The sequence below is a fragment of the Emys orbicularis genome, chromosome 2, assembly GCF_028017835.1.
Source record: "Emys orbicularis isolate rEmyOrb1 chromosome 2, rEmyOrb1.hap1, whole genome shotgun sequence".
Lineage (NCBI taxonomy): Eukaryota > Metazoa > Chordata > Testudines > Emydidae > Emys > Emys orbicularis.
In genome coordinates, this window is record NC_088684.1 from 121,371,776 (window position 1) to 121,388,064 (window position 16,289).

Consider the following 16,289-nt stretch of genomic DNA (forward strand, 5'->3'; position numbering starts at 1 on the left):
CTCAGCACTTTATTAAGCATTTCAGGATAGTTGAGTGTGAAGGGAGAAATCTAGAGCAATTTTGTATACTATACTAACAATGCAAATAATTTCAAACCCCATTTGAATGATATTCAAAATGATTCCAGCCACAAAAGTTCAAACACATTCACTGGAACGGCTATGAGAGTTCATTGTGTAGTAGAAGCATCAGTTTGTAGAGAAATACTCTGTACTGGAAGAGATAACATTTTACTTTCAAACAACAAACATTTCTGGAAATAAACCAACTATATGGCCATAAAGATTCTAAGTCATAACATTTCTCATAAAAAATGATTAATCATTACAAAAAGGCAGGAAAATGAGACATCTATAGCCGCCCACCTTGACATTTTCGTTCTTTGAAAAAAAAAAATCCCTGATCTAGTTTATGAACAAGAGCTGTCAAGTGGTAGAGATTACTAGATTATTTCATCTATCAAATGTATTTTGAGATTATGATCTTTTTATTCTTTGCATCAAGAAAACACAGTGACATTAAAAAGCTTTACTTAGAAATCAGATAAACATTGCCTATGAACATACAAGTCTTTAACAAGTGCTCACATTTGCTACACTATTTATTTAAACCACACACATAAACATATTAATTATTATTATTATTGTTTTTTTAAACAGATGCTTTAAATCCCACTCACTTGTAGGAGGGTCAAGTAATATTTATTCTGGGTGATTGTACAAATACTTAATTTAATACCTGTGAAAAGGAAAAAAAATCTTTCCATCCAAAGTAATGATACATCTGTAGCAATTTTATTTTAATATTATTGCTTACTTGAGTTATCTTTTCAACTCCTTGGAAGCTATGTTTCTCAAAGTGTTCAGCTATATTTATGAAAGTATGACGTTCCAGGTAGCAGCAATTACTGAGTACAATTAAAAGCCTTTGCTCCTAAATCAAGAGATGTTTTAAGAAAGAAAAATGAACAGTAATTAGGAAATATCTAGGATAACTGTGCATTATTATGTTTATACACATTTTGATCGTGGAAAATGTTTTGTTGACTTGAATGACAACAGTCATATGATAAGCATGCTGATAAATAAAATATAGCTAACAAATAGTTTTGTAAACAAAATCCTAAGAACTGGTCAACACTGGGTGCAATGATTCAATAAGGGCACTTTTTCTTATGGGCTCTGATGTCTGAAAGTATTCACTGGAATAATTGTGACTAATATAGATCTGTGATTCAGATCCCATTCCAAAAAGTAAGCCACAAACAGCTTTCCAAGAAGTGGTTTCTGCATTTTACTGTTTTTTTTCTAGTAACCTGTTAAAAATGATGACCACCATAAAATATAACCAAAATCTTCACTTTCATATGAAACTGCCTGAAGAACTCGGTTTTAACATTCGAGCAAAGGAAGCAAAACAGATATTAAACAAATGCATTCCCATCCTCCAAATTAAACTAAATCAAAGACTGACAGAACTCTAAATCATTTCTGCATATAATTTGAAACATTGTAAGTCATCTCTGCGCTCCAATTATTTTGTTTTAAAAATCAAATATGGTTCAAAACAGATATTGAATTAGGTTATATCAGGACTGTTGGTCCATAAGACTGGTGCAACAATATGATACCTGGGAGAGAGGCAAGGTCTAGTTTTTCCTCAGGAGGTAATTGGGAGATAGGAACTTTCAAATTATAAATTCAGCTCTGGTGGTGACTTTTTGTGCAAGTCACAAATTTGTGTGCAAGTCACAAATTGCTCAGTTTCCCTACCTGTAAAAGGTGGAAAATACTTACCTACCTCAGAAGAGAGTTCAGGACAATCATTTGCAAAGTGCTTTAAAAATGAAAACTTTCTGAGGATAAATTACCATAGTGAGGTGTGAAGGAAGTCAATATCTTATTAAGAATGAGATTTGCAATTCCTGATAAATTCCCAACAGTCTTATCAACCAGTAATGAACTACAACGACTAGTGTAATAAATGTGTACCCATTAACCTGCTTACTACTTTGATTAATTTATCATTATTTGTATGTACAATATTAAACACAAACTGACAAAAAACAATGAAAAATCCTAGGCTACTCACTTAATACTCTCTGTGCCTCAGCTACTCCATTTGTAAATGGGGGATAATAATCCTTATTGATACCTTGTAGTGTTTTGAAATCTATAGATTAAAACTCTTTTAAGTGCCAAATATAGAAATTAATACTCTTTCCTACTTTTGTTTATTAATATCTCATTTGAAGCTTCAAAATAATTCTTAACCAAATTTATTTTTCCATTGTATAAGCCATATGGCTGGTCAAAAGTATTGGGTTACTGGCAATGATTTTTTTTTGTGTGCTAAAAAAGCACTGAACCATTTGTTTGGGAGGAAAAAACCCTCAAAACGTCACACGGACTTCAATAACACAGGAAAATAAAATAGGATGATAGCAGTTAATGAATGTTCACACAGTACTTAGAGAGTTAAAATGATATAAGTACTAAATTATTATTAAATTTCAGAATTTAGAACTCTGGGTCTAATCCTACAAGTCTTTGCTCACTAATTGCAGTTAGATTACTCATGAAAGTAAGGGATATAGTTTCTAAATTCTGCAGGAAATAGATTATTACAAACATAATAAGAGCTTCAAATTCATTCTTTGAGAGGCATAACTTTATATGTTTCAATAGCCCTTGTGCTGGGGGCATGTACTCTATGGGAATGCATTAGTTCAAATAACTGGGAGCCCAACTTGCACACACAAAAATGCAACATTAGGAATTTTATGGAAAAGCAACTTTTTCTAGTCTCTTATTCACCACAACACATTCTACTGTAAGGAAGAGACTCACCAAGGCAAACTACATTATTTTTACACATTTCTCTCTACACATTTCTCTCTATGTTCTAAAAAAAAAAAATAAAAAAAATTAATTATCTGTTTTAGGAATAAGGTTATTCGCACTTGAGTTTTAACTAAACATCAAGGGCCAGATCCTGAATTGGTATAAATTAGTGCTACCTTCATTGATGTCAATAGAGCTATGCCAGTTTATCCCCACTGAGGACCTGGCTCCAACCCTTATTTTTTTAATAAAATTCATGCGTAAGAATTTGTAGGAAATACACTGAATACCGAACAATCCAAAGCTCGAAATACCATTAATATTAGCTTTTCTGATAATCTTGTAGTTAGTAAAGTTTGATATTATTTTGAAAAATGTGACTTAGGAATACACAAATGCATTACAAAAGACACACAGTAAAAGATAAAAGCCTTATTCAACATTTAATTTTACCCCAAAAGACATTTTAACTAGACGGCACACTTACGGAAGATAAACTAGAGTCTTCATGAATGCTTCCAAATAAATCAGGAGATGAAACGTCAACTGAAAGACTGAAAATATTTTGAAAAAAGTGAATAGGAGACTATTCTTTTTACTCCAAGCATTTACAAATCAGCTATGATGTGTGCTTGCTGGAGAACAACACTTCTATTTCTCAACAACTTTCGAGGTTTTGACATGCGAACAAGGTTCCAAATAGAACAAAACCAAAACCTTTCAAACATATTTGCAAAATGGAATTGGGTTTAAATTCCATTTTTTTAAATCAAAAATATCTGGTCTTCAATTTGGCTCTCTCTCCCCCCGAGAGTCAGTCAGCCCACCCTGGACCTCGGAGACCTTCTTGTCAAAAAACTCGTCAAAATCAATATGGCTTTGATGAAAAATATTTAGTCGAAAATGTTCTGACCGGCTGTCGTGCTGGGTTCAGCTGAAAAGACTCTAGAAAAAGTTGGAGTGCTGTGTCAGAGCGTCTCATACCATGGAATAGAAGGCAGAATGAGCTGTAGAGCTTTTCTAAATCACCCACAAACTGAACAAGAGCTTTGGGAACAGGAATTGCCATTCCAGCAATCATATTGGGGGAGGGCGGAAGGTGGAGTCGCACCTTTCTGCACTTTCTTTGATTTGCAATAAAATAGTTTCTGTTTTCTTCTCTTATACACCAACTAAAGGTCAACCAAGTAAAGAGAAAAACAAAGGTGGTCTTTCAGGATACAGTCAATCAGTTTTAATTCCAGGCAAATCCAAGCAATATTTTCTGGTTCCTTGTTTGACTCAGGTAAATTTCTAATTTGCCTTAAAATTCAGGTACTTATGACTCCTCAGATCTCTGAAATTAGTGGTTGATGGAATAAAAGCAAAATTGTCAACAATTTAGTAGATATGTTGATAAAGTTAGGAACATGCCAAAGACAGAGGGCAAAGCAAGGAAAATACCATTCCCCATTGGTAGATGTTATTCAGTGACAGTGGCAACTTCTTTCATATAAACTGCTTGGAAGCTATAGCTGTGACAAAAACCACCAGGCACAGATATTACCATTAGAACAAAAAATGGGCTAGTTTGGTGTAACAGTTACAACCTTTAGAAAGATGATTCTCTTTGGGAATCAAGCAGAAGGATTTTGAATAAGCTAGCTTTCACAAAGCATTACAATAGCTACTAAGAAAACAACTTTTTAATATTCATCATATTTCATTATCTTATTCAAATCTGTATTTCATTTTTATTTTTTTTTGGTATAGAAATGTTCTACTTGGCTCCATGGCATTATTGGTCAAAGCCAAAATTGTTCACAAAAGCTATCTAATAGAAATACCACAGGAATACTGGTGAGGAAAACCTTTTTGAAATTTGCAACTTCAAATATTCCAACTGTATTATTTTACTTACTGTGTGGTATCTGCATCACCATCAGGCTTAGTGCTCAGTTGTTCCAGACAATCTATAAAAACCTATAAAATAATTAAAAAAAAAATCTGAATTTTCCATCAGAGCTGAACTACTGGTACAAAACCTGTAAAATATTTTAATTTTTCTTAACTGAATTTTTAACTTTAGCACGTAAGCAGAATAATCACAAATACCCCAATTTTCTTAAACCTCAAATAATTGAAAACAGTAGCATTTTAAATTAAGTCCGGCAAACGTTTTCATTATCTTGTTAGCCTTTGTTTTCCTGTGGAAAAAAAGATCTGTGCTATTTCTTTGTACTATCTCTCATCTTGCTAAATGACCTCCCAAATCAGAGTTGAAATCATAGGACTGAGGGTCCACTGGTTTACAAGGAACGTATCTTTAATGGCTTTAAAGTGCTTAAACAGAGACCCCAACGCAAACATCTCTTAAGCCCACTACGCGTCATTTCTTTGGTCTGATTTGTGACATTTCACTTGATAACACAATACAAACAATTGTTAAAACTGCTGGGTGTTGCTTTATTATCTTAAAAATTTTTCTGGGTTATTATACATTTAAAAGATTACCTTAAAAATTTGTTGCAAAGAGCACTGGTTACTAATATGAAACTAAGGGCCAGATCCTCAGCTGTAAACTGGCATAGCTACACTGATTGCAATTGAACTATGCCAATTTATACCAGCTCAGGCGCTTCCCCTTAGTTTCGTATTAGAAACCGGTGCTCTTTTAAACCAAATTTTAAGTTAATCTTTTAAATATATAATTAATAACCCAGAAAATGCTTGAAGTTAAGCTAGTGCTTCAAGTATATGTTTGAAGTGTTTAGGTGCCCTGATGAATTAGGGCCTTAGAAACCCCAGGAAGCATTAAGCATCATTATCCTTAAGAGTTACTGTAATTTGAAGTTACGATAACACTTATGTCTGGATGATCTGAATTAAACAGTATCTGACATCTTATCACCTTTTATTACTTTTTAGGGAGGAATGGATACAAAGTAAGCCCTTAATCACTCATTTATGCTCCCCAATTCCAGTTTAAAATTACCTGCATGATACCAATGCTTAGCTGGCACACATCCTCCTGTGTTTTTTGTTGCTGGAAAACCTGAAGAAACAACCATATAACTTCAGTGGAATAGCTTCAGAAGACCTTCTTCCAAAGGAAGTGAGGAAAGGGAAAAGAGTTATAAATATCAAACCTAGTTTCTCTGTATACACTGCCCTTGTGAGGCTCCCCAGGAAAAGAAGAGTGGCTGGTAGAACAAATCCTATGTACAAACACAATGGATAGGGGGTGTGGGCATCCTATAGTGAAGGGGAAACACAATGATGGGAACAATACTGGCACATGACGCTACCTAGCTGTGGATAATTCCAGTTCTCCATACCATGAAGGTGAAACTGTGATTAGAAAAAGGTAGGAGAAAAAATAAGTGAGTAGAAGGGAAAGTAGTAGCTAGATTTCCTTCATCCTGTATGTCACAGAAACTTGGAGAAAAAGGTTTGTAGCAACATGTAGGATGGGGGAAACCAAGTGAAGCTGAAAAGAGAACAGGGCAATAGTAGAAGCTCTTGGGACTTCTCAAGATCATCTTTGTTAGCATGTGAAAATTATCTCATAGGGAGCGATTAATTGTGAAGTAATATCCCCTTTCGGGTTCTTCTGGGGAACCCTCATTGGGGGAATAGGATACCTTTGTCATACATGGGACAAAGAAGAAGAGAGCAACAGCAACAGCACCCAATCCTATGAGATGTTGAGCATCTCCTGAAGAATGCTCTCATGTCTTCCTGAAGTCAATGGAAGTTGCTCATACCTTGTGGCATCAGGTCCCCAAGGCAGTAAATGAATGGGTTAGGGTTTATCATGTGGCATACTGGAGTAGGGAAAACAAAGGGCTGAGTTATGTTCTGAATGAAGTCTAGATGTGATATGTATTTGTAACTGGCTCTCCAGGATACCTACATCGTAAGATCATACCTGCTGCCATTTGAAAGCTACAGGTCACAACCTTTATTACAAAAAAATTACATTTAAATACAGTTCACTTTTTGCCCCCTCGCAAACAAAAGGTACTATGAGTGCAATTTGAAAACGGACTCAATATTGCAAGGGCTTTTTTTTGTCAAAGTGAAGAAAAAAATACTGTGACGCTTGAGTAATTTCTTAATTCATTTTATAATAGCATCTCTGTATTATCCACTAACACTAATAATACATAATGAAAACATATTTATACAGTAATTACTTTAAAAATTAATAACAATTTACATGCAAGGAAAGAAAAAGTACATAACAAGACTTACACTGGCTTCTCCAGGTTTGCAGTCCAGAACACTCTTGAGTGACTGCAAGGAATGCACAATGCATTGTTCAAACTGGGATGGCTGAAAGTAAAAAGATTTTTGAGTTCCTAAATGAATGTGCAATGTATACTACACAAACTATTAATATAAAATTTTTTTTTTACAGTAACAGAGAAGATACTCATTTTTTACTGATCCAAAATGGAAACCCCCCCACAAATTTCATGATACATATACTACAGAAATCCCTTGTTTTAATGATGTACTGTCATACTGAAGCAAACAAAAATAATTACACAGATCCATTTTCTTTGCAAGTGTCTGAATGAGGGGTTCTTCCACTGAATGGTTTCTTCGCCTTAAGCCTGTAGTGAAGTTCTTATACCTTGTTTGTGATTGCACGCACAGCTACTCAGGAAAAGTCTGGGGGTAAAATCCTGGCCCCATTGTAGTCAATAGCAGAAGTCCTATTGACTAACAGGACCAGGATTTAAATTTAATGGGGCCATTCTAGGATATCACAAATTCACCATTATAATTTCACTATCATGAAATCATCAAGAACAAGTAGGGGTGGATTGGGTTGGAAGTAAGGCAACCTTGTCTATTCAGAAATTGCTTTGATACTTTGCAAAAAAAAAAAAAAAAAAAAATGGCATGGAAACATGCCAAAAAAATAAAGTTACATAGGTCTTAAGGTGTATAAATCTAGATGCAAACGAATTTGTAGCATTATCCGTTAGCCAATCTCCCCTTATCCATCCTCTCTTGCTCGATATTGTGCCACTCTGGTTAGAGACCACCTGACAGCACTAGGGGGAAATTGTGTTTCCAGAGGGGAACATGAAAGTGAGAAAGCTATCTCCATGCTAGAAAAAGGGACACCAATCCAGTTGATTTGGCTCAAAAATGGGAGCCAGAAACTTCGAAGTTCAACTCCTCATTCTGCCCTTTATCCTTTGTGTAGCTTTGGGTATGTCTACACTACGGGATTAATCCAAATTTATATAATTCGAATTTTGGAAACAGATTGTATAAAGTCGAATGTATGCGGCCACACTAAGCACATTAATTCGGCGGTGTGCATCCATGTACCGGGGCTAGCGTCAATTTCCGGAGCGTTGCACTGTGGGTAGCTATCCCATAGTTCCCGCAGTCTCCTCCGCCCATTGGAATTCTGGGTTGAGATCCCAATGCCTGATGGGGCCAAAAACATTGTCAAGGGTGGTTCTGGGTACATCCTCCCTCCTCTCCAGGAAAGCAACGGCAGACAACCGTTTCGCGCCTTTTTCCTGGGTGAACAGTGCAGACGCCATACCACGGCAAGCATGGAGCCCGCTCAGCTCAAGACAGCAGTCATGAACACTGTAAACACCTTGCGCGTTATCGTGCAGTTTATGCTGAACCAGAACCTGCAAAACCAGGCGGCAAGGAGTAGGCTACGGCAGTGCGGCGGCGAGAGCGATGAGGACATGGACATGGAATTCTATCAAACCGCGGGCCCCGGTGCTTTGGAGATCATGCTGTTAATGGAGCAGGTTATAGCTGTGGAACGCCGATTCTGGGCCTGGGAAACAAGCACAGACTGGTGGGACCGCATAGTGTTGCAGGTGTGGGACGATTCCCAGTGGCTGCGAAACTTTCGCATGCGTAAGGGCACTTTCATGGAACTTTGTGACTTGCTTTCCCCTGCCCTGACGTGCCAGAATACCAAGATGAGAACAGCCCTCACAGTTGAGAAGCGAGTGGCGATAGCCCTGTGGAAGCTTGCAACACCAGACAGCTACCGGTCAGTCGGGAATCAATTTGGAGTGGGCAAATCTACTGTGGGGGCTGCTGTGATGCAAGTAGCCAAAGCAATCACTGAGCTGCTGCTACCAAAGGTAGTGACTCTGGGAAATGTGCAGGTCATAGTGGATGGCTTTGCTGCAATGGGATTCCCTAACTGTGGTGGGGCGATAGATGGAACCCATATCCCTATCTTGGCACCGGAGCACCAGGGTACCCAGTACATAAACCGCAAGGGGTACTTTTCAATGGTGCTGCAAGCACTTGTGGATCACAAGGGATGTTTCACCAACATCAACGTGGGCTGGCCGGGAAGGGTTCATGACGCTCGCGTCTTCAGGAACACTACTCTGTTTAAACGGCTGCAGCAAGGGACTTACTTCCCGGACCAGAAAATAACCGTTGGGGATGTTGAAATGCCTATAGTTATCCTTGGGGACCCAGCCTACCCCTTAATGCCATGGCTCATGAAGCCATACACAGGCAGCCTGGACAGGAGTCAGAAGCTGTTCAACTACAGGCTGAGCAAGTGCCGAATGGTGGTAGAATGTGCATTTGGCCGTTTAAAAGGTTGCTGGCGCTCGTTACTGACTCGGTCAGACCTCAGCCAAACCAATATCCCCATTGTTATTGCTGCTTGCTGTGTGCTCCACAATCTCTGTGAGAGTAAGGGGGAGACCTTTATGGCGGGGTGGGAGGCTGAGGCAAATCGCCTGGCTGCTGATTATGCGCAGCCAGACACCAGGGCGATTAGAAGAGCACACCAGGAAGCGCTGCGCATCAGAGAAGCTTTGAAAACCAGTTTCATGACTGGCCAGGCTACGGTGTGAAAGTTCTGTTTGTTGAAAACCCGCCCCCTTGATTGACTAATTCCCTGTAAGCAAACCACCCTCCCCCCTTAAATCACAGCTTGCTTTTAAAGGAAATAAAGTCACTATCATTTAAAAATCATGTATTCTTTATTAATTGATTATAAACATAGGGAGAGAACCGACAAGGTAACCCGGATGAGGTTTGGGAGGAGGATAGAAAGGAAGTAAAAGGCCACTGAAAAAATTCAATATAATGACAGCCTTTTGGTTGGGCTGTCCACTGGGGTGGAATGGGAGGGTGCACGGAGCCTCCCCCCCCGCGTTCTTACACGTCTGGGTGAGGAGGCTATGGAACATGGTGAGGGGAGAGGGAGGTTATACAGCGGCTGCAGCAGCACTCTGTTATCCTGCTGCCGTTCCTGAAGCTCCACCTCTCATCTCGAGCGTCCCTCATGACCTCACGTTCACTGGCATCTTTCCTGTACTTAGATACCGTGTCCTTCCACTCATTCAAATGAGCTCTTTCATTGCGGGTGCATTCCATTATTTCCGAGAACATCTCGTCTCGCGTCCTCTTTCTCTGCCGCCTTATCTGAGATAGCCTTCGGGACGGAGGAGGGAGGCTTGAAAAATGTGCAGCTGCTGGAGGGAGGGTTGAAAAAAAGGAGAAGTTTTTAAAAACATACATTTTACAGAACAATGCTTATACTCTTTCACGGTGAAAAACACTATTCACATTACATAGCACATGTGATTTCAGTACAAGGTCGCATTTTCCATCTTAATATTGAGTGCCTGTGGCTTTGGTGTTAGAGATCACAGATGCAGGTCCGGGCAACAGAATTCGGCTTGCTTGCGGCCATGGTAAGCCATAGTCTTTCGGCTTCTGCGCCCTCCTTTCCCACATACCAAGCAAAGCCCGTTGACTGCTGCGGTTTTCCTGTTAACCTTCAGCAGCAGAAAACAAACTAACCCCCCATCCAATTCTCTGGGATGATCGCTTTATCCCTCCCCCACCGCGTGGCTGGTATCAGGGAAGATCCCTGCAGAAACCAAACTAACCCCCCGCCCCCCATGAATTATCTGGGATGATCGCTGTACCCCTCCCCCCCACCACGTGGCTGGTATCAGGGAAGATCCCTGCTAGCCAAAGGCGAAAAACTCAGTGCCAATTTCCACCCCCCCCCCCCCCCCCCCGCGCTTGGCTAACTGCAGGGAAGGATTTCTTTTCAGCCACAGGCAAATAGCCCAGTAGGAACGGCCACCTCTGTCCTCTTAATTAAATTCCCCTATTTCAACCAGGTTACCATGAGCAATATCACTCTCCTGAGGATTACACAGCGAGATAAAGAACGGATGTTGCTTGAATGCCAGCAAACACCGGGACCATACGCTGCCAGGCTTTGTCATGCAATGATACCAGATTACTTGCTACTAGCATGGCGTGGTCAAGTGTCCTACCATGGAGGATGGAATAAGGATGCACTGCCCAGAAACCTTCTGCAAAGGCTTTTGGAGTACCTCCAGGAGAGCTTCATGGAGATGTCCCTGGAGGATTTCCGCTCCATCCCCAGACACGTAAACAGACTTTTCCAGTAGCTGTACTGGCCGCGAATGCGTCCCAAGTCCTCAGGGCAAAGTAATCATTAAAAAACACTTGCTTTTAAAAAAAGTTTTGTATTTTAAAAGGTAAACTCACCTGAGGTCCCTTCCATGGGGTCATGGTCTTGGGTACTGGCTTGGGAGGGTTCTTCAGTCAGGCTGAGAAAAAGATCCTGGCTGTTGGGGAGAACGGAGTGCTGTGTGCTCTCCGCAAGCTCGTCCTCCTCCTCCTCTTCCCCGTCCGCAGAATCCTCAGGTGTGGCTGATGAGATTACCCCCGCCTCGGAATCCACGGTCAGAGGTGGGGTAGTGGTGGCGGCCCTCCCTAGAATTGCATGCAGCTCAGCGTAGAAGCGGCATGTCTGCGGCTCTGACCCGGAGCGACCGTTTGCCTCCTTTGTTTTCTGATAGGCTTGTCTGAGCTCCTTGACTTTCACGCAGCACTGCTCTGAGTCCCTATTGTGGCCTCTCTCCATCATGCCCTTGGAGATTTTTTCAAAAGTTTTGGCATTTCGTCTTTTCAAATGAAGTTCTGCTAGCACTGAATCCTCTCCCCATATAGCGATCAGATCCAGTACCTCCTGTACGGTCCATGCTGGTGCTCTTTTTCGATTATCGGCCTGCATGGTTATCTGTGCTGATGAGCTCTCTGTGGTCACCTATGCTCTCCTGTGCTAGGCAAACAGGAAATGAAATTCAAATGTTCGCGGGGCTTTTCCTGTCTACCTGGCCAGTGCATCCGAGTTCAGATTGCTGTCCAGAGCGGTCACAATGGTGCACTGTGGGATAGCTCCCGGAGGCCAATACCATCGAATTGCGGCCACACTAACCCTAATTCGAAATGACAATATCGATATTGGCGCTACTCCGCTCGTTGGGGAGGAGTACAGAAATCGATTTTAAGAGCCCTTTATTTCGAAAGAAATGGCTTCGTTGTGTGGACGGGTGCAGGGTTAATTCGATTTAATGCTGCTAAATTCGAATTAAACTCATAGTGTAGACCAGGCCTTAGAGTAAGTCACTTCACTTTCATTTCCCCAACCTATGATATGAGGATAACACTTATCCACCTCACATCGGTGTCGTGAGGATTGATTCATGTCTGTAGAGCAATTTGAAAATCTAAAGCACTATACTAAAATGCTATTTATTCATTTTTAGAACAAGCTGCTGAAGACATACAGCAGAGAAAGAGAGCTAAATGAGCAGAAAAAGGGCATACTTTCAGTGGAAAAGTAAAATGCTGCTCCTTTTATTTTTGTTCTCATGTAGATTTTTATTGCCTGAGAAGAAAATAATAAAGCTTCCCTGTACATTAACCTTTGTGCATTACAGGCCCCATGGCTGTACGTTTCTGACAACAGTATCCCAATATATGATTTAACAGCTGTATAAATATCAAGGATGTTAATAACTAATTTTCTTGCATGCATTTTACACATATAGTTTAAGCTGTCTCCAAAGGGCCTCTCTGGCCTTGTTTACCCTCAGAAATTTTGCTAAAGTTTCCCACCATTACGACAATTGATTCAGATCCATCAGTGGTGGTAACAATGGGATTATTCATATAGACAAGGCATCAGCAGTTGCCAGTATTTTAAGCACCATGTCATGCTCTCAGCAGGATTAGATGACACCATACTTAAGACGGTGGCAGCTCCCTAAAGACCCATATACACTAGCAATCCACCCACGGTTTCTGCTGCTGGCAGAACTAAACTGGTGGGAAATTTTTGCAAAAAATCCTAGGGTATATATAGCTTTGGAGCACGGTAATGAAGCACTAATAAGATTTTGTTTAGATTTATTAGTTCTACAAAAGAATGACCATGTATGCAAACCTAGATGGAAGAAGGAAATGGGGCTCTGGTCTGGACTGAAATGACCAGAGTACGTTGCAATTGAAAATAAAACCCAGAAGTCATGACTCCCAGTACTGTATTTTAAAACCAGACAACACTTCTTCCCACATTATGTATATCTGGAATGCTTCACACCCTCCTACTCAACTTCATTCAAATGTATTTATAGTAACAAACAAGCACAACCTTCAGACAGATGGCCTACCGAGTACTCTCTTATATAATACACACAAAGCTTAATCCTCCCACAGCCATTTCTGCTTTCTCAGATTGTTTTTAAGTCATGCCTACAATGTGCTTGTCATCTTTTAGCCATTAGTCATTACTATTTTCCCGAAAGCACCTCACTAATTTATTTTAATATGGTTTCAAGTTGTTTATTGTTTGTCTGTGAGCAACCTCCTAAATTAGTTGGCTCTCAGTTAAATTTCTCATTATACCAGAAAAGCAACTTTTTATATCTACTACAGTCCAGCTTCCATGGTAACGAACCCATTAAGTTATGAAGCACTATGATGTGGACTGAACTTGCCACAACCTGAGAAAACAAACTGTATTTTAGCAGAACATCCATAGCTAAAAAAGGGTACGTCTATACTTACTTCCTGGTCCGGATGTAAGCGATCGATCTTCTGGGATCGATTTATCGCGTCTTGTCTAGACGCGATAAATCGATCCCGGATCGATCCCGGAAGTGCTCGCCGTCGACGCCGGTACTCCAGCTCAGCGAGAGGAGTACGCGGCATCGACGGGGGAGCCTGCCTGCCGCGTCTGGACCCGCGGTAAGTTCGAACTAAGGTACTTCGAATTCAGCTACGTTATTAACGTAGCTGAATTTGCGTACCTTAGTCCGAAGTGGGGGGGTAGTGTGGACCAGGCCAAAGAAACCTTTTTTTTTTTTAAACCTCAACACAATCTTACTAAGGAAGATCAGTAAAAACTTTATGGGGGCACATTAAACCCCCCTCCCCCAACCCTCTCAATTTATATACATGCTAGCCTCTTCTCCATGTGATTCTTTACATTCTACTCATATTAAAGGACTAAATCCAGCAAAGCTTTACTCACATGAGTAGTCCTTACTCGTGGTAGTAGTCCCACTGACATGAGTTGCTACTCACATAAATAAAGATTATTCATATATGGCTCTGCAGCACTGGGACCAAAGACACTGCTTTTGAAAACCCCATCCATAAGCTGAAATTTATCTAGTTTTTAAAACTACTTTGAACTGTGCTTATGCTCACTGACACATGTAAGAAAATCCACCAGGAGAAAAATAACTCTTGAAAGAGGGAAAAGGTGAAAGAAGAGAAAAAGTAACTTTTGATTTTGTGATAGGATTTATACCACCATGAATATTTGAGAAAGTGAGCAGACAGAGGGCAGAAAGAATTCACATAGGAGTATAATCTCTCCTCCATCTAAATTCTAACCCACTTTAGATGGGAACTGATTAGCTTTATTTTGTACCATATTTTAATTCTTTTAAAAATACATATGCACACACATGTGTAAATATAAGTAAATGTATAACATGCTGCAAAACTTTTAATATTTATGAAAAGAAAAATGAAATTTACACAAGTCCACCACATGCACAAAAAATGGGTGCCCAGAAACACACAAAGTGTACCCACCAGAGATGTTAAACCTTCATTATCAACCACCCAGTCTTCCTTTTCAGCTAACCTCTTCACATCTGTAAAAAGAAAAGGTGTTAAAATGCTAGGTTTCATTATAAAAAACTCCTTGAACTTAACAAGAGATAAAACCACAGGCACCTAAGTGTGATGAACAGGCATACAAGTACATTGGCCATACTTAAAAGATTTCAGACACTTTTCAAATGACTAAGAATGGCACACACACATAGTTTGCTGCTGCTTTCTCCTACAGAAGTAAAATTTATGGTGCATGGCAATAGTTGCATAAAGCCCACCTTTTACTGGAAATCTTAAGGTTAGAGAAATATTGTTACAGTCCTCTGTTTTAAAAAAACGGACATATCATGGCTGTGTACCCATAATATAGGCATTATATTTGGGAATTCAAATGTATGTTTGTTTTATTATTCCTTGCTCAATGCAGTTTTAAAAAAACAAACCCTCAAGTACATAACTTAATCTGAGATCAGGACAAGTGTTAAGACTCACATAATTATATTAAATATTTATAATATGTTTGGGTTGAGAGTTATCAGGATCAGGACTCCATTGTGCTAGGTGTTGCTCAAACATATAGGAAAAATCCATCCAGGCCCTGGAAGGCTTATAAGAAGAAAGTGAGATAAGAAGTGTAGGAAAGGGGAGGGGAAGAAGAGGAGTATAACAATCAGTTATATACAATTTAGGTACCTATATACATTTGCACGTTGCCTCATTTACCCTTCAACCTAGTCATCATTAATTGGTAGATTTGATTGATTGATAGGTGTTGTGGCAGAGGAGCATCTTGAACTACATTCGAGAAGCACTATACTCTGAAAAGTGACCATGCAAAAGTAGCAACTTGTTACCAACAGATCTTCTCCTGAATCTGCCAACTTTATATTTGTTTTTACTGCTGGTTTATTCCCTTCAGACCTTTAGATCTAACACAGATATAAAGGAGGGAGCTGAATTACATTCCTTCTTATTCATCATCAAAAGAACCGATTACTAAGTTCCAGTCAGTTACACTTGTACAACCCTCACTGCCTTATTTGGCATTAGGATAATTTAGTTTGCATGACCTTTGTTGCCAGTGATGATGCATGAGAAGGAAAGAAACCAGCTTGACTCTCAGGGCCCAGGCTGAGTTTACAGGGCTGACAACTAGAAAAACCCTCTTCCATTTACTTGTAAACTGAACACGTTTATCACTAAAAGACAATAAGCATCCCACAGTCATTTCCAATTTGACAAAACCTGATTCCAGCAAAAATCTATTTGCAAAATAATCACAGGCTGTATCCCTGAAAGTAAGAGCTACAATACAAGGTAAAAGTATCTTCAAAACGGAATTTTTTAAACCATTAGATTGCTGTTTAAATTGCATTTACTGTTGAAATTTTGTTTGCAAGTCAATAACAGAATAATGTACAACTTAGTGCTGTGAGACAGTTTACATAAGAAGAGAACTCCATTACCACTATATCATGTGG

The 16,289-nt window shown here is 39.7% G+C and overlaps 1 protein-coding gene across 1 annotated transcript in view; it reads right to left on the reverse strand.

Annotated features, from left to right (window-relative positions):
* The window catches only part of EXOC2 (exocyst complex component 2), a 204,913-nt gene that overhangs the window by 61,838 nt on the left and 126,786 nt on the right, over nucleotides 1-16,289 (reverse strand). Inside the window, exons 17-22 of the mRNA XM_065398970.1 lie at nucleotides 14,785-14,846; nucleotides 7,081-7,161; nucleotides 5,819-5,878; nucleotides 4,745-4,806; nucleotides 3,332-3,398; nucleotides 818-934 (exon numbers count right to left, since the gene is read on the reverse strand). Coding sequence (XP_065255042.1) covers nucleotides 818-934; nucleotides 3,332-3,398; nucleotides 4,745-4,806; nucleotides 5,819-5,878; nucleotides 7,081-7,161; nucleotides 14,785-14,846 — 449 coding nt within the window. The remainder of the gene's footprint in view (nucleotides 1-817; nucleotides 935-3,331; nucleotides 3,399-4,744; nucleotides 4,807-5,818; nucleotides 5,879-7,080; nucleotides 7,162-14,784; nucleotides 14,847-16,289) is intronic.